The following is a 22135-nucleotide window of genomic DNA, read 5'->3' on the forward strand; positions in this document are numbered from 1 at the left end:
GCCACCGCGCCCGGCGAGATTACATTTTCTAGCATATCCCACTGTCATCCTCACAATAAGGTGTGATCATGTGACTAGTTCTTATAGAATGTGAATAGTAGTAACTGGATAATTTCCTGGCTAGAGTGGATAAGAAGCAGTATACTTTCACCATCATGCCTTTCCTCATCTGTGAGCGAAATGAATAGGACTCCTAAGACTTAGGCAGAGTAAGCTATGGATGGAAGAATTCTGGGTCCCTGGGTCTCTGAATGAGACACTGACAATAAAAAAGGTCCCTGATAATGAACATTCACATCAGACTGTGATGAGTGAGAAATTAGCTTCTATTATGTTAAGCCACAGAAATTTTGGGAACTGTTATAACAGCTGGCATTATTCTCATCAGTATAGATATGATGGTCTTTATTTATGAATTAGGAAAATGAAACTCATCTAGGTTAAGTAACCAGTCCAAAGTCAGGCCCTACTTCAAAAATGATATTCTGAGGATAAGAGGTGGTAGGGGGAATACCAGGCAAAGGGTTAATAGATTTTCAAAGTGGCACAAAACAACTAATTTACATGAGCTAAGATGTCCAGGATAGGGTCTGAGAGTATATATTTTGAAATGAAAGAGAAGAGCAACAGTTACTAAGGATTTAAACTGAGAAAGGTTGATGGAGATCATACACAATATTTGAAACTGGTTCCCTTTCTTTTGCTGATACATATTTATGCCCTTCATTGTCCCACACTGTTTAAACATAAACAGACACACACACACACACACACACGCACACACACACACACACAGAGAGAGAGAGAGAATTTGATCTCTTATCATAACAAATTTCAGCTCAAGGTATTTATATTTATGAGCTTAAATAATCTGTACTTTCAGAACCCTGAGTGTTGCCTAAGAATGTTATACAAGCTTTTGCAAATGCAGCAAAACTGTCCCAGGAAGCACACCACTCAAGCAGATGGAATTTCCTCCTGGTAATACTCTACAATGTCATTCATCTTGGAACATCCTAGGTAAGAAGGGAGTGATATGCAGGAATGACAAGATCATTGACTCCTTGTATTTATTTGAATAACCACCATTTCTGCAAACATTCTTCTTAAGTAAAATATGGAGGAGGCATCCACAGAAGTTGCCACTTCAAGAGTAATAAACATATAACAAGGGTGTTAATATTGGTCAAATTCCTTGAATGTTTTCGAGATAGAATAATTTCCACTCTAGAAGAGAATTATTTCCACCCTAGAAGAGTAAAATTATTCCAGTGTCTCTTCAAGAAGATCAGTTAAGCAAATCCAAGCCACTGTATTTTTCGGAGACTGACATCTTTCTGATATTATGGATACTAATGGATGAGAGCAATGTAATTAGCAAAGGAAAATTGAAAGAAGAGACTTGTAATAAAACAGCATACAAGGAGTTATACCTAATTATTACCTATAGATTTAAACCACTTAGATGAAGACTTATGGGTTGGAAAAAAAGTTAAATGTGGTATTACTTTCATGGGACTCAATTTAAATACTTCTATCTCATTCAGAATAAAATATATCTATGTTATATAGACCCCCCAAAATCCCCAGTCTAAATATCTGCCTTACTAAAACGTTCACTTTTCAAACACTTTATCAGGTGGAAAAACATTCAGCCAGTCAGAAGTTCTTCATCCCATTTGTTAGTAGGTACAATAATATTTGTAACAGAAAAGTTGTGAATTATTGGAATATAGTATAAATTTGCATCAAACAACCCTGTCTTATATATCCCTAAAATGATTTCTAAAAATAATGACTAATATGAGGGCTTTGAAAAAAATGCTAGGAGCTATTCATAAAGTGACTCCATTTAAAAGGAATATAGGAAAAATGATTTCTAAAATAATTTTTTAAAAGTGAAAACCAAAGGTAAGCATAGAAAGCTAGGGATATGCTCATGAAACCTGTTATGTCAGTAACAAGTGTTGTTTTTTTTAAAAAAAAAAAAGGTTCATTTGATAATTTGAATCCCCGTCATAAGGCACCTTATTGTTCATTTATTGGCTCTTCACAAAGATTACATCATCTCTATGTGGAAAGCCTTCAAGGATCCCCACATACTACTCCTTCATTGGTATTCCATAAAAATATCAACAATGTCAAGACTGTATTCAAATCTTCCCCAGAAAGAGGCAGAGTCAAGTACTGCAAAGTCATAGAAGTTTAACCTTCATGAGATTTATTTCTAAGTCTGCTCTACGAGGAATACAATCAATTAGGTATTTTTTTCTCCTATGCTCAATATTATACCAAAATGGGGGGGTATAATTGAACCCCAGTAATGTATTGGGTCATCAGGATGTTTGAGAAACTCATCTGGTCATGGCTAGACTATAACAATTTCAAGCAACAGTTTCAAGAGATAGTTAAGACAAGCTAAGTTACTAGCTATTGGTAACTAAAATGCACATATAAGTCAATGTAGAAAATCCAGAAGATAAAGAAGAGATTTCAGTTTAAAAATGATGAAAGAAATAGTAGTATTCTTTCCCACAAGACAATAGAAAGGCCATATAAGAAGCCAATGGACGGTTTTAGACACTAGAAACCTAGTTTTTGAATTTTTGAAAATGAAAATGCCTAAAAAGTTTCTGGCTCTTGAAAAATATTTGATTGAGGGGGATAACATTACCAAAATCACGGTCAATTCAAGAATTTATAAACATGAAATGGTAAGTATGGTGAAATTCACAGAGGAGTAAAACTGTACGAATGGAACAAACATTAGACCCACATTGGATCAAGTTGCCAAAAATGCTGATAAACATCAACGATTTCAATGTCCCAGGAGGTTTGATGAATCAGAGTTGGGTCATGATTATTCTGTATACGCCTAATACTGTCTGCAGGGTTCCAGGGGCCATGACCTAGTTCAGAACATGGCATCTTGCTGGCTGGAAAGGAGTAATCAGCTGTTATCACCAACCCAACCAAAATATGAGGATAAAAATATAAAAGAGAGTCATCAACAATGAAGTCACTCTTCTTGTCAGCTCAGGGTTATAATGAAGCCTATTTCAATTTAGATATAATGTCCTTGTACGTCAAAGATTAGGTTCTCCTTATATCCCAGTATAACTCATAATTTTAAAAACTGTAGGTCATGACTCATGACTCGACAGTGAGTTGTCAAATAAATTTAGTGGGTTTACAATGAACATTAGAAAAGAACACAAAATATGTAATCAAATTAAAATGTCAGAGAATATTGCACATAAGCACTAAAACTTTAAAGAGTGTGTGTGTGTGTGTGTGTGTGTGTGTGTGTGTGTGTGTGTGTGTATGAAAGTGGGTTTGAGGGTTCTTACTTGTGGGGAATGGAGGGATGCAAAAGGTCCGTTTGAGTCTAAATCTGTTTTCTAAGGTTTCATCAATGTGCCTGGAATTCAATAATGAAAGATTTATTTCTCTACACCCTGAAGATATTGGGGATTTCAAAAGCACACAATTAAGATAAGATGCTCCTCAAAAGGATAAAATCTTGTTTCATTAGCCAAGGCTGATAGCTATCTGTGAGCAGAGGCCACAGGAATAGAACACAAGTCAGGCACTTTTGGGATAGGAGAGGTATGCTGAAAGAGTAGGATGGTAAGACTCCAGAGATCATCCTAGGATTCCACATATTTGACCTGCACCCTTGCTGCTAATACAGATTGAGGATTCCCATACAGGATATTCCAGTGCTCTTGGCTACCATAAAAATCAGTAAGAACTGCGAACATACTTTTTGTGGCTCTTCCGTTTTGTACTGACCAGTACTTTCATAGACAGCATGGAGAAAAGTCTTTACTAGGATTGATAATTTTCACACCAATTAGAAATTTCATGAGCATTCATAAACAATCATCCTGGATAGTGAAAAGGATTCCAAGGAACAATTAAATCAATGATATTTAAACATCATTATACATCAGAATCACCTGGGGAGTTTTAAAAACTTTAGATGCCTAAGCCATCCCCACAGAATGAGTTTCAGTTGATTTGGGGATGAGACCCAGGCACTTTGTAAGAAACCTTTTCAATTGACTCTACTGTGGAGTTGGGGTTGAGGACTACTCAAGTCCTATCATCCATATGATCCTTGAATCCCCTCTATTATCCTGAGCAAGTGTTTTGTTGTATTTTTAAACAAGGATAACTATAATTTTACCCACATTTTTACTTAAAATGAGTAGAAATCTGTCTCCCTTTGGAATCAACCCATTAGTCATTTTTTTTCTACTTTGCTCTTCCCCAATGTGGGTGTATGATAGGTTACAGCCATCTACCATATGCGAGCCTTTAGTACCAGCACACACAGGCAAACACAGCACAAGACCTAGAACATGGTAATAGTAACACAGTAAATGTCAGTTGTCAATAATATTATTGTTGTGGTTGTTATTATCGTGACTACTATCAGGGAACACAGCAAAGATGGCTGTTAAGAACAAAATCACCAAAGCAATTCTGCCAAGACAAATGTCAAGAACACACTACTTCTCAATGTTGTACAGTAAATGCTACATACTGAAAATCTGAAAAAAATTATAGATATTTGGTTTTGTGTTTCACTCACTACTTCCTACAGTGCCATATAGGCAAATAACGAATGCATGAAGTAACACAGATGTGTTCAAGGTGAGGCTTGGCAAAAGGCCCCGGCCTTTTATATTTTAAACAATAGTATTCTGCATGATGAAAGAACTTTCCTTTGACATTCAAAAAGTTCCCCACAATGTTAAAAAAAAAAACTTTCAACAATACTTCTCCTTAAAAGAAGATTGAATAAGAATGTGTAAAGTTTAGACCTTAATAGGAGAAAAAAAGGGAAAAGGTAAGTTGGATATAAAACAACTTCTGGGAATATATTTATTTCCATTTCTCTTTCTATACTACTGGTTAACCTCAACATCTCTCCAACTGAGCTGAGCTTATCCATCCATACAGCCATGAAAATTCACCATGTCTTTAGAGAGGTCTACTAGGATTAATACAATATGCTTTCAGTCTCAGTATCATGGCTAGACCCCTGTGAACTCTTCGTAAAGGGTTATTTCTCCTGTAGATCATGTTGTACTGAATTACAATGACTTAAGTTAGATTTACTTAAACTCTAAAATAAACAATAATGCAAATGACAAGAGCACTGCCAATTTCATGTTGCTGTTACTTAGAGGCTATTTGGAGAAGTCCCCAAAACTTCCATTGTCTTATTTCCTATTACTACCAAAATTAGTAAATTAAATGATATTTTATGAATTATCTAAATCTTATATTAAGTCTAATTGAATCATCATTGTCAAGATAATTTAGGAAATTTACCTTAACTGTTAACTGACTTGCTTAATGGTACAGACAAAAATAAAACAGCATAATCTAACAAACCTGAGTTTCAAAGACATGCTAACCTTCCAGCATTATTTTGCTAAACTGAAAAGTCATACCTTCGACCAAGGAAGTGAGGAGGGTGACATTAGCTGCTTTCCGTCTTCCTGCTGGTAAGTTTAAGCCAAGCCTATCCAATTTCTCTCTCAGGCAGCGGCCCCCATTCTTCGATTTTGCTCTGTATAAAAACAAACAAAAACTAGGTTTTGAAAATTCACAATTCTGATGAAAATTATGAGACAATTTACCACATGGGGAATGCACTATCAGATGGGAGACATCATGACTAAGGATTGAGGGTATGGTATCAGTTAGAAATTCTGTGCCAGAATACAGCTTTGTCTTACCTTCTCAAAATGCCTCCCAAGAGTGAAGCATTGAGGCACTCAGGTGGGGAGAGGCGCCTCTTTACCTCAGCAATGGTCACCTTGTATTTGGAAGTAGAACTAAGAAGGGACAAACGTCCAGGGACAGAGCAAAATAAGTCTGTGGGGTTGACCACACAGGTGCCACCTTGGGAGAAAAAAGTATAGCACATGTTAGTGACAGTGAAAGAAGCTAACTGCATGAGAGGCAGTTAACATCAAAAGACTGTACTGGATTTGGGAATACATGCTAACAGTTGTACTTATATATCCCCCAAATCATCACAGAGAGCTGCTCTGAATGTTCTTTCAAATACTACTCAGGGTCGTGTCTTTTCAATGTTTGTGAAGATGTCTGTGAGTGTGCAATTGTTAGGAAACATTGGCATCCTATGGAGTGTAGACTGCCTCACCAGTGTTAATTTTGGCAACATTCACACTAAGAAACGCTTCAGTGAATTAAAAACCTGAATTTCAATAGTTAAGTTCACAAGGAGTAGGTATTACTTATACATGGTTTTGTGTTTATGTACACACACAGATGCACAATGTACACAATGGATGGAAACGTTTTATCCACAATTACTGTCTTTTCCAAAGTGTTTGAAAACTGCCATATTTTCCTCATCCATCTGCCAATTAAAGGCACCACAGTCACTCACTCCCAGGCACTGCTAAAAGCCAGTTACTCATTGAAAGAAATTTCCAATCCATACAGGTGATGGTAGGTTAAATACCTCTACTGTATGCCAGCCCTCAACATCAGCAAAATACCTAGAACACAGTAATTAATTATTATTATTAATTTAATAATTATTAAATGTTAGCTGACAATAATATTGATGTTGTAATTTTCATTGTCATTATTACTATTAGGGAGAAAATATATATAATTGTCAGTAGCAAAATCATCAAGGCAATATTGCCATGCTGGGGTTCCTGGAACAGAAGCTTTCTGTCTCCAAGCTCCAGAAAGCCCCTTGAGCTTCAATCTCCTCCAGGAACAACAGTGTATGTTCCCTATCCTCGGGCAGTCAACAAGAACTGGAGAGGACTTGAGGATCCAAGGGTGATCATCTCTGAGAAGCATTTCCCACTGTCCAATTCCTCCCCCACTGCAAGACTTTGGAGCCGATGTCTACCCTGCTAGCATGGTGTCTACAGTTCCGGAATCCAAAACTGCCTCATGCATTGAGCAATCTGAAGGCAGAGCTTTTAAGGGTCTAAGGCAAATTCAAAGTTGGCTTTTTGATCATGTTTTTATTTCTTCAGTTAGGGGCAATCTTACGACCCATATCCAGAAAAGGGAAAAGTTCTGTGAGAGAAAAGAGGTTTTAAAAAAGTAGGTGGGGGAAGAAAAATGGGTAGAAGAGCATTGTCTAAAATATTTTTACTGCTCAGCATTTTAGAAGCACAAAATCTCAGACTCACCTCCAAACTTTTTGAGTCAGAATCTGCATTTTAATGAGAGCCCCAGATGATTCACGTGGTCATTAAAGTTTGAGAAGCACTGAACTAGGACTTACCACTTGCCTCCCAGGTATCTCCTACCCTCATTTACTAACTAGCACATATGGAATGTTACATCGATGGTAGAAATTCTGGCATTCAGATTCTGGTATTTTCCCTGTGCTGGGTTGCAAAAGAACCTGGGAGGACCTTTTAAAAGGCAAAGGGATCCCAAACCTGAGGAGACAGAAAAAGTTAACCTTGCCCCACTCTTAAAGTTAACCTTGCCCCACTCTTAAAATATTTCTACCCCTGTACCTTCTGGAATTCTTCCTGGCTGTCTTTTGGTTACCCAAGTTTTCCCTGCAAGTGCTGGAGACCAAGATCTTTCTCCCTAAGCATTCTAAAGCCCCTCCAAAAAACAACAACAAACCAACAAAAACCAGGAGATTAAACACTGGGAATGTCAGGGTAGCCAACCATTTTCAGGCTAGAAGTTGGGTCCTGTGCACTCTGCCAAAACCTCCATGCTAGTGCCTGAAAACCTGTTCTCAGTTAGAAATCTGAGAGTTCATAATCTCAATTGTCAAATTAAAATCCATTTCTTGACCATCAAACTTGTAGCCAATACAACGGCAAATCATGTAAACACCTGCTTTAGGAGCTAAAATCAAATTCTCCTGTGATTTCCCCCTCTTCATATTCTTAGTGAGTTTAAAGCCAAAATACAATAATAAAAATTTGCCCCAGATTCCTGGACCTAAAACTACAATTTCACTTTTGTTATCAGTTTCACTCTGTACTTACAGATGCAAAATGCATTTCAAAAACAAATTCTTAAATGACTTCTGAAAATTTGAGATGAGCAGGAAAGCAAGGTAGGTATTAATGAATCTGTATTTTAGAGTCATACTGTGAGAATTATGATCCTGATTATTTTAGGAATTAGATAAGTCTAAACCAAATATATTAAACAAACAGAAATCAATGTCTTTATGCAAAATTCACATAGCCCTCTTCTAAAAATGGATCTCTACTCACAATCACTATGAATCATAAGCAAATTTGTATTCTTACATAAACTTTCCTGTCTTGCATACTAGCCAGTATACAAATGAGGACACAAAGAATCTCACCCAGTTGCCAGTTAGCTTCAAGTTTATGATGAGTGAGAGAACAGAGCGTTTGAGTATATGTATGAATTATTTGCTTGGATGCTAATGATAGGGAATAATACAATTTTAGAACTTTCTTATCTTTACTAATCTTCAGTGGATTAGAAACCTAATTTAGGGAGATGTAGATAATTATCATTTTTAAAAGAATTTGTTAGATCAATCTCCCCCAACTGGAAGACTTTTGGCAAAGTGAACCTTATGTGTTGAAAGCCAGCTGCTCCCAGGGAAACCACTGAGTCTGCTACCCACCCACGTGCCAATTCCCTGGGCCCAGAGTCTCCCTCTCCTACATCTAGGTTGGGCTTCTGGCTTATGCTCAAGTAGACATTTATTAGGTAAGTTACACAAGCTGCATATTAAGAGTATGCTTTATGCACACACAAATTGCCTGAAGGATTTATTTTGTATTCAGGATTAGCCATCAACTATAGAGTCTTTTATTTTTTATGTCACAGCATCTTTAAAGGGAATTTCTGTTGCTTTGATACTTGGCATTGCTGCAGCCTTGGGGAACTCTCTAGTCCTGGCTAAAGATTTGGCAACTTGTAGAGTTTACAGCAACATGGGGAACCTGATATCTTTCTTCTCAGTGATTTATTCTTTAGAGAGGTGGAAAAAAGTAATAGGTCAGTATCACCAGGGTTTTGTCTTTAGATTGAAGGTACTGAGGGAGTGATACTTCTTTAAGGGAATCCAGACTACAGATGGTAATCATGAGATCTCAAAGAAGAACGTCATGAAACATTGGCCCACACCAAGTCATTTACAGTAGTCATCCCCACTGTTACTAGTTGAACTTCCTCATGGTGCTTGTGTCGCATGTCAGCTCTTACTGAAATTATGTGATAATCATTCTAGAGTCAGCATCCCAATTAGGAATGTCTTTGATTCTATAGCCAGTGTATTCATGCAGAACTTCTCCAGAGTTCATCCCTTTTCCATATACAGTTCACAGAAGCAATACTTTCACAAAGTTCACTAGTTTTAAATTTGGAATTTGGAGATAGGGCTTTCTATTTTCAGTGATGCTGCAAATTCTGATGGGTAGCTATGGTAACAGCGGTAAGAAATGAGAAACTGTCTACTCAAGGTCCTTTGCCTAGGACATGGCTTTCATAAAAGGGACAACTTTGCCATAGCTGCAGGAAGAAGTCAGCCAGAGACTTCCAGCTCAGGTGTGACAAAACTAGGCACAAAATACATGGATGCAGATCCTCCAGCTGCCATACGTTGTTAGATCTTACTCGGTTTGAAGAAGCATGGAGTGGCTCTACCTTCGCTGCCTTGGCATAGCTGGGGACATCTCGACAAGTGCCTGCAGACAGTGTGGAGCAGTGGAAAGAGTACTGGTCTACGAGTAAGAATTTGACCAACTAGCGACTCATGAAACTTTGGGCCAATGACTCTGGGTCTCAGTCTGTCCATCTAAACAATGAAGACGCTCACACTTGCTCTACTTATCTCCCCACCTTGTAAGGACGTGCAAGGGGAAATGGATGCACGCACTCTTGGCAACCTGATTATAGGCCACCCAACCCCGTCATTTTTATTTTTTTTAAACAACTATCCCGTTGCAGGGTGTGAACTGCGGAGTAGGACAAGACAACCCCCCCACACCCCGCTCTCCCCAACACACACACACACACACTGCTACCGTCTGTGCTGCAACTAGATGGGAAAGACAAGCGCCGGCGCCTGGGTGAGCTTTTTCTCTTCTCATCCCAGGCTATTAGGGCAGAGGAAACAGAGGCGGCTGTCTCCAAGGAGCCGCGAGTCCCTGGAGCCTCTAAATCTGCCTCTGAGCCACACGCACGGCCTCCGCGCCTCCCCTCTCTCAGAACGCACCCAGCTGTGGCGAGAGGCCCCGCGCGCTCTCCAGGTGCGATCAATACTTCCTAGAGGGCTTCCGGGCGCTGGGCCGGTGCGCGCATCCTCTCCAAAGCCACAGCGCCGCCCCACTCGTCGTAGCGTCGGTGTTGACATAATTAGACCAAATCTTGAGAGCAAAATAAATGTTCTGTTCGCCTTACAGCCAAACAGATGTTTACAATTCAAATGAAAGAAATACAAACGGCAGGGATTTTTCTTCTCCCCTTCTTCATCTCCAGTGATCGCTCGTTTTTTTCTGACACATTAAAAATGTGTAAGCGATTACAAGAGTTTCCTGTCCCTGTTTGTTCTACCGTAGCATTTCTGCGAGGTGCACCTGTGAGTTGGGTGGGTAGAATTATTCTCGGCTGCTTCCCCTCTAGCCTCTCACCCTTCCTAACCCTCCTCCCCCGTGTTACCCCTCCCCCACGGCAGCAGATATTAATTGTAATCAAACAGCAAAGGATGCGGACTTAATTGGAATCAAGTAGGCCTTTGATGATGTGTCAGGAGCGAATTGTGCTGTTTGGGGGAAGGGTATAACATTACAGATATAGCTGGATTACCAGGGCCGAATGAGCTTCTCCTTTTGTAGATTTTAGGCAGAACAAAAGAAAGAGAGGTGTGCGTGAAGAGACTGGCTGTTTTAATGCGGTGGTAGGCGTATAATGGTGGATATTAGGGTGTGTGTATGGTGGGGGTGGGGGGGGGGGAGATTAATCCCCATTCCCCAGTGCAGAAAGTGTTTTGGCTTCTGTTGATTTTCAAAGCAGTTAAAGAAATTAGAGAAAAGGCTGTAGGCTGTTCTTCCCCTCTGCAACCCCCAACCCCCCAAAAAGATTTCCAACAAATCATGCCTCTGGATGCTTTGGCACAAGAGTTTTAGATTTCACATAAAGGAGACTGAATTTCAAACCTGCAGAATCTGCACTGGGGACCAAGGAGGCAGGCGAGGCTTGAGGTGTATCTCCGGCTCTATCTTCACCCATAACGGATGAACCATAGAGATGAGCTTTGGCTAGCGAGAGTAGAGATTCCAGGTAGTCCGTCTGGAATCCGAAGAGTACTGACAAAGGAAGAAGGGCAAGGCTTCCCATCCTCCTCCAATTGTACTCCTTCAGGAGCTGCTGAAAGAGCCAACGGTTTTCTCCAACCCGAATTCCAAGGCTCTGCGCCTTCTTGAAACCCAGAGAAGCAGAGGAAACCGCGTCCTCCTGCCAAGCAGCCTGCTGCCGGCCTTGAGGCCGGCTAAAGGGAAAAGTTCTACTCTGTTATTGGCAGACTGGGCAGCTGAAGCTAAGGTTCCATTTCAAGGAAGCATTTTTTTTTTTTTTAAAGAAATTAAATCAGATCTGACAATGTTTATACCGCGGCGTAAGTGCCTTTGCCTTGGCGTGCCAGTCACCTCTAAGCGATCTGACAAACTCAAACTCTCTTAAAACGTGCAGAGTTCAGATCATATTAATTCCCCTAAAATGTTTTGATTCAAAGTAGTTTGTATTTTGTGTAGCCACGGGCAATCAGGAAAGCGCTCCTGCCTGCCCATGGCCGGGTCCGCTCCCTCTTCGCGTGGCCCAGAGGCTATGGCAGTATTTAAGCTTCTGAAATTAGCCTGGGGCTGCAAGGCAGAATGATCACAAAGCGAAACAAGGGCGCTTCCCCTCTCCACTTTTTTCATTTTTTTCCTCTCCCGCCCCCCGCCCCCCTCCCCCGCCCTTTTTAGTTGCCGTCCCGATTTCACGAAAGAGACCAGGGCCAAAATGTCACTTTCCACCCACGTAAGGAAAAGCTGGGTCTTCTCATCTAGCCCACTTCTGAGGTCCACAGCCACTATCCACTTGAACCCCCACCCTGCGATTCCAATATGGATCCATTTATTATGAGCTTCATAATCACCATCGTCATCAACATTGTTCACTTATTATTAAATACTCAGAGCAAGAAATGAAAGGGACCAGTGTCTGACAAAGGGGAGGGGGCCATAAGAGAGCCTCAGAAGATTCAGGGGGGAAAAAAGAGTGGGTTTTTCTTTCTTTTTTTAATGATTAAAAACACAGACGACTCCTGTAAATAGAAGCCTCATTTCTTCAAGAGATGCCTTTTGAAACCCGGTATCTGAATATTCAACGAAGGCAAAGCTCCACTCTGTACGTACAACATTAATATGATCTCTGCAGAATTTGCTACTCAGTAATATTAACATATCAAAGCCTACGCCCGAGGCGAAAGAAGCTATCGATACGCGAGCACAGGGTAAAGTAAAGATTATTGGTTCTGATGGTTGGAGTGGCGGAGCTGCGGGCAAAATCGTGCACACCATTAACTGAGAGTGAGCGCGCAGGGAGCTGTGCCTCCGAGGCGGTGGCAAATATTTTATCTAGGTGGTAATTACCTCGCTGCTGCCCCCTCTTCCACGAAGTCTTTGGCTATCGGGCCTTCATTACAGGCTAAAATAATGTAATTGCCACTTAACAAGTGAGTCAGGGCGACGCTATTTGTTCTTTACAAGTTGAAGTCACCAAATGTAAAGAACAACTGAGAACGTCCAAGCCCTCCACGCCACTGCAAACCAGGACAATGTCCGTGATTAACTCATGTAAAGTACATAGGCACCTATATTTCTTCAAGAACACCATTTGGGGTCTTTGAAAGTAGAATCTATTTATTTTTCCTCCCATAGCACATTCTAGAAACCATTAGAAATGTAAATTGATTCGGGAACTTAGCAGAAGAGAGAAAATGGTGAAAAGTTGTGCCTTGCAATAAACCATGTTTCATGTGGTGGGTCATCTGTAAAGCATGAACTGGAAAAGAAACAGACATTTTTATCTCAGCTGTTAGACAATATCGGGTTATATGAAGTAGGGCAGTATAGTAGAGCACTCGAGTTAATGTCTTCCTGATTTTTTATGAACACAAATAGTCTGAGCTGTTGATATCAGGGGTCCTGTGTACTGCCATGACAATTGAGAAAATAGGCTTCTTTAGGGTTTTGTAAAAGGGAGTTCTGAGATGAGGGGCTGGGCAGGCTGCAGCAAAATATACACCCTCTTTTGGGAATACACTTCCTTGCTACCCACTTGTAAATTGTCATGAACATTGATTGTTTCAGAGTAAACAGGCACGTATAGACACACACCCTCTTTTCCACGGCTCAACTAGGTTAACTGGCCTTTCTCTAAGACACGTGGAAATGGAATAAACTCAGCAGCTAAAATCTGAATTCCTACGAAGGGGGGTTTAGTCACACAAGACAGACGTAAACCCCAAGTTACATTCCCTTTCTCTCTGGAGCTTCACTGTTCTCATATGACATCAATATTTGGTTTCAAGTAGCAGATTCAACGACGATTTTTAGGTGAAACGAATAGGGACCGAATTCTACAGGAATAATAAAGCATCACCTAAGGAGGATAATTTCTGTGACTCTGATAAAGTAGCTAACATTTTGGAGATACTTAAGAGCGTTGGCCTTTCTTGGGAATTGTGTGAGGGGGTGAGAGGGTGTCCCATAAATCTCTCCCCAGAAATTCAATTGATTCCAAAGCCTCTTCCTCTCCAGCTCCCTCCTCGGCCTCAAGTAATTCCGCCCTCTGTCAGATATCTTATGCTCAGATGCAGTTTCCAAGCATATGAGAAGGTGATCTTGGTATAAGTGTGGAACTGAATGCAAAACTGCAGTAGCAAAAGGCCGGCTGTGGGAGAAGCGGGCTCCCGTACCTAATTAGTGGCGCTGTCCTTCAGCACCACTGACGTCTCTACGCGCCCTGAGTGCTCTTGCCTCACCTTATTTTTACCCGTCCCAACAGACCCCTGATCAGCACATCTCACCTGGTCCCCTGTTCACTGTGTAAATTTTTTTTTTTTTTTGCCTCCTCCAACAGCGTGCATTCAATATTCATCAGTCTTGGGCCTATTTTATTCCATTTCCATATGTCTGAGTACCAGCGTGGATGGCAAGCATAATACTCCTCATTTAAAAAATCTTTGTGGAGCTATACCACTAGTGTGTGTGTGTGTGTGTGTGTGTGTGTGTGTGTGTGAATCTCGATAGGGTGAACCAACAAGAGATGAGCAGCTCTCTTAAATTTAATGTAAACTACTTACATCCACTAGAACAATACCCAAGTTCCAAAGGAAAAGCACCCTTTGTTTTCTTTCCCCGTCAGTTTAAATGGAGTTTACATTGGACATTAGGATGTAAAATCTGCAGTTTAAATGTGAAAGAATCAACTGATTTCTACCAGCACATTTCTGTATCCAGAAAAGCAAATCTTTCAAGAAACTTTCAAAGGGATGGAGAGGGGCTGAAGGACACTTATTTGGTCCCATCAGAAGAGACTCAGTTTTTAGTGTTCTGTTACTGCAGACAACTGTGGTCCTAAAGCAGGAATTAGTCTTGGTGAACAGACCACATCTTATTAATTCGTATGAAGTTAGGATAACATCTGGTCCCTCTTGCCTTGTGTGCTGCTCGGGTTACTCAGCTTGCTAGGGAAATAAACTTCAGAAGCTTTGGGTACAGTTAAGTAGGGGAAGCTAGCAAAATCTGCACTGCCTCAAGGCCCTGAGAATGTCATAGTTCAAAACCTTTTGTCAAAATGGAACATCTGAATTGCAGCCCCCTTTAGTGCCAGAGCTGAAAGCAACAGCTCTCTCCTCTCCTCTTGCCTTCCCCCACCTTCCAATTCCATGGGTAACTCTGGATTCAGATGTTTCCCTCAACAGATGGGAACAAGAAAGCTTTATCCAGTACAGTTAACACCACCTCCTCCTCCCACCCTCCCTTAAAGAAAGAAATGTTCTGGACACTTAGAAAAATAAGGGCAGCTACAATATTGGTGTTTCATTAGCCTCCCCTAAAGCCTCAATGATCTAGCCTTTCACAGAATCCTTCAAAGCCTCAAGCTAACACCATCACCTCAAACACCCAGGCTGTGACTAGCACATTTAGGGCTAAAAAAGAAACTCTGCTTGAGGATGTGGTATTAGTGCTGGGGGAAGGGGCTGTGAGAAGCTTCTTTCTTTCTTTCTTTCTTTCTTTCTTTCTTTCTTTCTTTCTTTCTTTCTTTCTTTCTTTCTCTCTCTCTCTCTCTCTCTCTCTGCCTTTTTCTTTTTTCTTTCCTTCTGCCTCTAACTTTGATTCTGTTACTGGTCTGTGAGGAGCAACAAATATCTCCTATCACAAGCCTTCTGGGCACAGCCTGGGTTCAAACCTTAATGGAAGAAAGGAGACTTTTAAACGTGGATATGCCAGTGTTGGACTAGAATAATTGACTAAGTATAATTGTTTTCTTAATCATCAGAAAAGGAATTTGAGCACAACCATATCTTCTAAACAAAGTAACAGATAGGAGAAGAATGTCTAGGGTTAACATGTTGTTACTTGTTACTTACCTCTTCTTATCACTCCACCTTGGCCATTGAGAACAAGCCCACACTGGGCTTCCACAGACCCCTTAATAAAAGAAACAGAAATAACATTACTTAAATGGATACTCACATACATGACCATGTAGGTGAAGTCTTTTAGACTAGCCCATCTCTGAACTCTCTCTCAGTAGACATTTAAAAGCAAGCATTGAGCTGAAGCAAGCTTTCCAGCAAACATAATTTTTTAAAAATTGCAAGAAAAACTACAATCTAAAAGTTGTATAAATCTTAAGGTATGCATTTTACATCACCATAAAAAAATTACACTTCAAAGTGCCTGGGAGTCTTTCATCTTGGCATAAGAGAATGAGAAGCCCTTTGAGTCCCCATCAAGACACACAGCATATATACAGACAGTGTACACTCAGCACTTTCTGAGTAGAGCAAATCACACCTAGAGTGTCAAGTCTGGGACTGTGGGTTTCTTGAGGACACAGAGGAACTATTTCATATGCAGGATTCAGGATGTCTTATAGAGGTTTTGTTTTACCCCAACTGTAGGAACATCCTATAATGCCACCCAAAATGGACCTTATGAAGGAAAAACCTTCAGGTTCACTCACTGTAGACCTTCAAGATCCTAATGGATTGAGGAATCCCTGGAGCTGGAGAGATGCAAAGGGTTTGCTGATTTTTGATTAAGAAAAATAAAAATTTCTCCCTGTCTGTCCTTTTCTTTTTTCCCAAATCGAAATGTGTTAAAGGCTCATTTTCCTTTACAAACAAACGAGGTATTGGACATGAAAGAGGGCTTGAAGGGTGTTAACCTACCCAACAGCCCGTGAAGAGTTAAGTAAATGCGGAGAGAGTCGGTGCATAATAAAAACCCACTTTACAAAACAACCTTTACAACCCTGGCTCCCTTTCGCCTCCCCATTTTCACCATATTGAGGCAGGCCTGTAAGACCCCCCTTTTCAACCTACTCACGAGCTCTTTCTTATTTTAAATGTTCTGCCTTAAAGTGATTATCAAATCAATATGAAAAAAAAAAAACTTGGAGACTGAGCATAAATTAAAGCGGTGATGGGAAAAGGTGTGACAGTTTCCTTTGTTGGCCATAGCAAATCTTTTTAGGGGACTCAAAGATGGAACTGAAGCCACAAGACTGTTTGCATCTGTTAGGCAGACTTAGACCGCCCTCCAAACCATTGGACTTTCACTTAAAATTCTGTGCAGGGAAAAGTATATTTACATTTGTTGCATTTGAAATGAGGCATATGCTGATGAATGTTTTAAAAAGGAAGAAATAAAAGGAGAGAGACGGGTTTCTCCCACACACTCCCTCCCCATTTCTTGTTTTAGAAGTAGCTATGTCTCTTTCTTTTTCATTCTGCCAACTTGGTGCAAGAACAGTGGAAGAAAATAACTTGTCAGATTTACAAACTTGCTACATAGCATTCATAGGTTAGATAGATAAAGATGGATATATATTATGATATATACATACATGGATATATCTATGTAAGGGTATAAACGTATATCACACGCAGTACTATATTTCTTCTAGTATCTTGGAGTGTGTCCCTTAGTAAGAGTAATCTTGCTTCAATATGAGTAATAAAAGAGAAAAGGGACATTTGTATGTGGAAAAAGAGACAGGCTCAGGAAAAGGTTTCAAAATATCTGAAATGTAGATGATAAATGGTTTCAAAGCTCTCCAAGGCAGTGAACTACTTTTTCTCCCACTCTCTGGCGCACGGTTACAATGTTTATTTTCTTAGAAGAAACGAACCTTGGTTTCTTCACTTAACAAACTTTTTTCCCTCATAAGTAAAACATGTTGTTTGGTCGGATGACATTGCATAAATGACCAGTTGAATGGCACTAAGTCGAAAATGGGATAAACTACGGTGTCCTTTTGCACGGGATTCGCTCTTTGTCTAGTGCTTGCAAATGCTCTAATCCCCTCTTTTGAAAAATGCCCGGCTTTGTGCCTAGCACAGAAAAAAAATTTGTACAGATACAAAAAAATCAGCAACAGACGCGGCTATTAAAAGGAGTAAATAGGTTTTAGTTGAGCTAAGCAGTGAATGGCAGATTTTTTCCCTCTTGAGACATAAGGGGATCCTTGTGAAAAATGTAAAAATACCCAGAGCGTATAAAATTATTTTGTGAATATAAATGTAGAAAGTCAAGGTTTATGCAGCCAAATCTTTTTTCTTGTGTACTGATCTTACTGCTATGGCTCTTTGTTGGAACTGTAAGGGCTTTCACTTTAATTTAAAAATAATCTCTTGCTCAAAGGTAAATGAGGAGGAAAGATTTTCTGTGCGCAACAAGGGATCTCTTACGTCTCCAACTTGTGTTCTTAGACTATTTCCCTATTTGTCCAGAGAGTGTGAAGAAGGTGGCCAGCTTTGTGCAGACTGAAAAAGTAGGAACTCACAGATAGAACTGCACTTTCAGCTAAAAGGAGCTAAAAATATGGGTCTTTTGAATTCTTTTCTGGGTATTTGTGGGTTCATTTGTTTGAAATATGCCTATGGCAACATAATTGCATACTTATAAATTCTATTGTTGGCAAAATATGTGCAAACATGTGTTAAGAAATAAAATAGAAGAGGGATCATCTGATTGAGTGATGGCCTCCACAGTATCTGAATACCTTCCTTCCTTCCTTCCTTCTTCTTTTTCTCCCTTCTTTCCTTTTCTCCTTCCTCCCTTCCTTCTTTATTTTTCCCCTCTTTCGCTACCTTTATTGCCTCATTTTTGTCTTTTTAAGGAGGTGCATGTTACATAAAATGTAATGGCTTGAAGAGCAAAAATAAACATGTAAATTACCTAACTGGGCTGTGGTTTTGAGTGCACATCAGGCGGAGAGAATTGAACTCAACCTACACCCCGGTAAAGTGCACTATGCAGATTATTTCCTTAGGGTAGACCTTTGAGATTTTCATTTGCGATTCTTTACTTTCCATAGATATCTAGTGAATTTGGTGAAACTTTTGCTCAAGCTTACAGTCCCAACAATTTTCTTAGAACAAGCCTATTTGTAGTAAAATCTCCACAAGCTCAGTCTGAGACAAACATCTGGGACGCCTCGGAAGACCCTGTAAAGTGCGGAGATTGAGAGTACGATTGGTCATCAATTTATTGGGTCTTACTCTGAGTCCAGTTGGCCCAACCCCAGACTTCTCCATCTCCTCCACCTTATTCCCTCAGGGTCACAAATGTTGATTCACATAAGACTTCTGTGAGGACAAACCAAAGGTCGAGGGCCGCAGCCGCCCGGACTGCCGCGCGTCCAGGTGAAATGCCTGGATCCAATGAGAGGAAAAGAACAGGCACACTCCTCCTCTAATTGTTTTGATAACTTTCCATAAGTGGGGTGTGTGTGTGTGTGTGTGTGTGTGTGTGTGTGTGAGAGAGAGAGAGAGAGAGAGAGAGAGAGGAGAGAAGAGAGAGAGACGCTTTACAAACGGAGCCTTAATGGGGCGGGAGGGGGAGGGCGAAGAGGGGAGGGAGCAGACAAATTCGCTGCATGCTTATTTACCTGCAAGTCGTCTGCTCCCGCGGCGGCCAGCCCCAGGCTGGGCCCTGGCAGGAGTCTTTGATCTGGGTGCATTCCATACTGAGAGCCATGGCTCATGAGGGACAGGTCGTGGCGGCGGTAGGCATCGAGGCAGCCCAGCTCCCGCCTCTGCTCGTCCAGGCAGGACGACTTGAGCGCCCGCGCATTGTGCAGGTTAATAAAGTCGGTGGGCTCCCCGTGGTGGATCTGCTGGTAGTACTGTTGCGAGTGGTGGAGCGAGTTCAGAGAGTAGGCGTCGGGGGTGACGGCCGGGTGGCTGTGCTGAAACTCGTAATGGAAGGACTGGTGGTGGAGCGGGGTGTACTGGTGGTTAGTGGAGAAGTAGGGGGACGCAAACTCGGTGCCGGTGGTGGAGTAAGTTAAAGGAGAGGAGGAGGAATAGGCGACAGTGGAATTGGCTACGGACTCCAGACAGCCAAGCTGCATCAAACGGTAGCTGTTTGATCCGTCGTGACGTATCTGGAAGGAAGAGGGGGAAAAGGGAGAGCAGAAAAACTTGAGGTTTGTCATTTTGCAACCAAGGCGCCACTCTCCCAGAGCCAGGAGCTTTCTCTGGCACTCCAAGGAAAGCGAGCGCGTAAGACTCGGGCCGAGCCGAAGCCGGGTCTCAGCGTCTTCACCAGAGAGCCTTTGCAAACAGGCGAACTGGGGGTGGGCGGCCTCGTCCTCATAGTCTAGAGAGCGGAAAAAAATCCCCCACCCTATATAGGTGCGGGTGACACCACACACGCACACACACACACAGACACACACGCACAGACACACACACAGCCCCTGCCCAACTTGTGCAGGGAGCTTAGCGTTGGGATCCAAGTTTGCAACTGACTCCGGGGCCGCGGTAGTAGAGGAACGAGTCCACCCGAAAAGAGCGCTGGCCCGCGCCGCCTTGCCTCTCCAACTAGACCCCAGCATCGAAATTCTGCGCCTGTTTATGCCGAGATGTTCGGCCCGGGCTGCTCAAAATCATTGTCCATATATTTTTAAAAATCCAGTGTGCAAATCGTTCAACTTGCTCCCTTCCTTAGTCATTTGAGGGAGGGAATCCGACTCCCTCTTTTCTGCTTCCTTTTCCTTGAATAAGCCCATTCCAAAAGGGGTGAGTTTTCCCCATCCCCCTTGTCCACTTACTGCTCCCCCATCAGTCCCTTTTCTTTGCTTTTCTGAGAATCTTTTCTCCGTCTCTATCTCTTTCTCCTCACCCCCCCTCCCTTTTATTATTAGGATTATGTTTTCCCGCTCATTATGGCAAATGTTTCTTAACGTGGCAGAGAGTTGCCCTCCCTGGCGACAGATGTCATAACGAACTTTCTCCCCTTTCCTTCCTTAACTTCCCCCGAAAGACAGATTATAATTAAACGTAACGGTCCAATATAGATTAGAGACAGGGGAGGCTGCCACCGCCGCCGCCACCGCCGCCGCCGCCACACACACGCGCGCTCAAAAAAAAAAAAAAAAAAAAAAAAAAAAAAAAAAAAAAAGTAATAATACCTCGGCATCGTGGACTAGTCCCGGAAAGGTAGTTGACATGTTGGGTTTCTCCGAAAGCTTACGATGCAATTTCCCCCTCCAAAAAAAGAATCGGGAAAAAAAATCCAAAGTTCTTGTATTTTCCAATTTTTAAAGGAAAAAAATGTTCTATAGATAGATATCTAAATTGTAATGGTTTTGCCCGGATCAGATAGCTCCTTGCCTCGTACCCACTTAAAAACCTGTAGGAACAAAATTTTCCCTCTGCACAAAAGCAGCTCCCTGGAACAGATTTTGTACTTGCTGAGTATTTCTTTGGCTGATGTCGTAGGTCCCTTGGTAATATAGAAGTTTTGAAAATTAAGCATCAGCACTGAGAACTGGGAGGACAATAGGCAGAAGAGATTTATCCCAGGAGACAAGGAATAAATATTGTATCTTCGCCTAATAAGGAACTGGAGGTTCTTTCAACATTTTTATCCATTTTTTCCAACCTTTATCATGCTTTTCTATACCGACTGAGGTGGGGACTCATCTCTGTGGAGAGTATTTGCACACATTTTATTGTGAAGCTAGATATCTAGCTCCAGTATATGTATATTAGAGATAGAAATATATATTAATTAAAGCTTCCTTTTATATGGGTAAGTGTTCATTCCTATTCGTTCCACTCCCTGGATGCTGAAAGCTGCTTTTTCCAACAACCACCCGAATCAATTTTGCCCAGATTGGGGTGTCTGCCTTCGCCCAAGTGGAAACAATGCTTATCTTTCCATGTTTACATTGAATTTGGGTTCTTTCCCCTTTTTTGAAAGGCAAAATCAGGCGGTGGCTTACACTTTTCAGCAGCTTTAAAAATAAATAACGGTGATGGACAGTCCCAAGTTTCCATCATCAGGAAATGGTGTAACTGGCAACGCATTTAGGAAAAATGCAAGGGAATAAAGATTTGAGACAAGATTCTACATTTAGGCAAAATGTTGTCTTTCACTCCTCAACCCAAACCATATCCCCCCTCTTTTGTGCTTTTCTTCTTTCCTTTTGGAAACAGTACTGGTGGTGGTGGGGTGTAGACTGTTTAGCAGTAGCATTAGGTTTTGGAACACCATTACCCCCAAAATAACCCTTAAACGCTTGGAAGTTATATTTTATAAATAGAGGGCAGGAAGGAAGCAGTGCACACCTATTTCCATCTCTTCAGTGGATTTCTTGACTTTCAAACAGTTTTTGAGCTTTCCTTCGTTCAAAATTCAGCTTCCTTCACCAAGCTGTCTAGTGCCTGGAGGGGGTGGTGGTGGCTATAAACCTGAAATACTGAGGCTTTGCTCCTCAGTGTCTATATTACAAGAAAGAACTGGCTGGCCCCACAGACTCATCTCATAGATAGAAGGGGTAATTCAGTCTTAATTGCCATTTCATTTGGTTTGCTTTC

At 41.2% G+C, this 22135-nt stretch overlaps 1 protein-coding gene across 1 annotated transcript in view; it reads right to left on the reverse strand.

The window, feature by feature from the left end:
* The window catches only part of TFAP2D (transcription factor AP-2 delta), a 56897-nt gene extending 35608 nt beyond the window's left edge, over positions 1–21289 (reverse strand). The window contains exons 1-5 of the mRNA XM_001105845.4: positions 20725–21289; positions 19198–19695; positions 15668–15728; positions 5757–5922; positions 5469–5587 (exon numbers count right to left, since the gene is read on the reverse strand). Coding sequence (XP_001105845.1) covers positions 5469–5587; positions 5757–5922; positions 15668–15728; positions 19198–19695; positions 20725–20763 — 883 coding nt within the window. The 5' untranslated portion in view covers positions 20764–21289. The remainder of the gene's footprint in view (positions 1–5468; positions 5588–5756; positions 5923–15667; positions 15729–19197; positions 19696–20724) is intronic.
* Positions 21290–22135: the final 846 nt, after the last annotated feature.

This window comes from Macaca mulatta, chromosome 4 (assembly GCF_049350105.2).
Source record: "Macaca mulatta isolate MMU2019108-1 chromosome 4, T2T-MMU8v2.0, whole genome shotgun sequence".
In the NCBI taxonomy this organism is placed as follows: Eukaryota; Metazoa; Chordata; class Mammalia; order Primates; family Cercopithecidae; genus Macaca; species Macaca mulatta.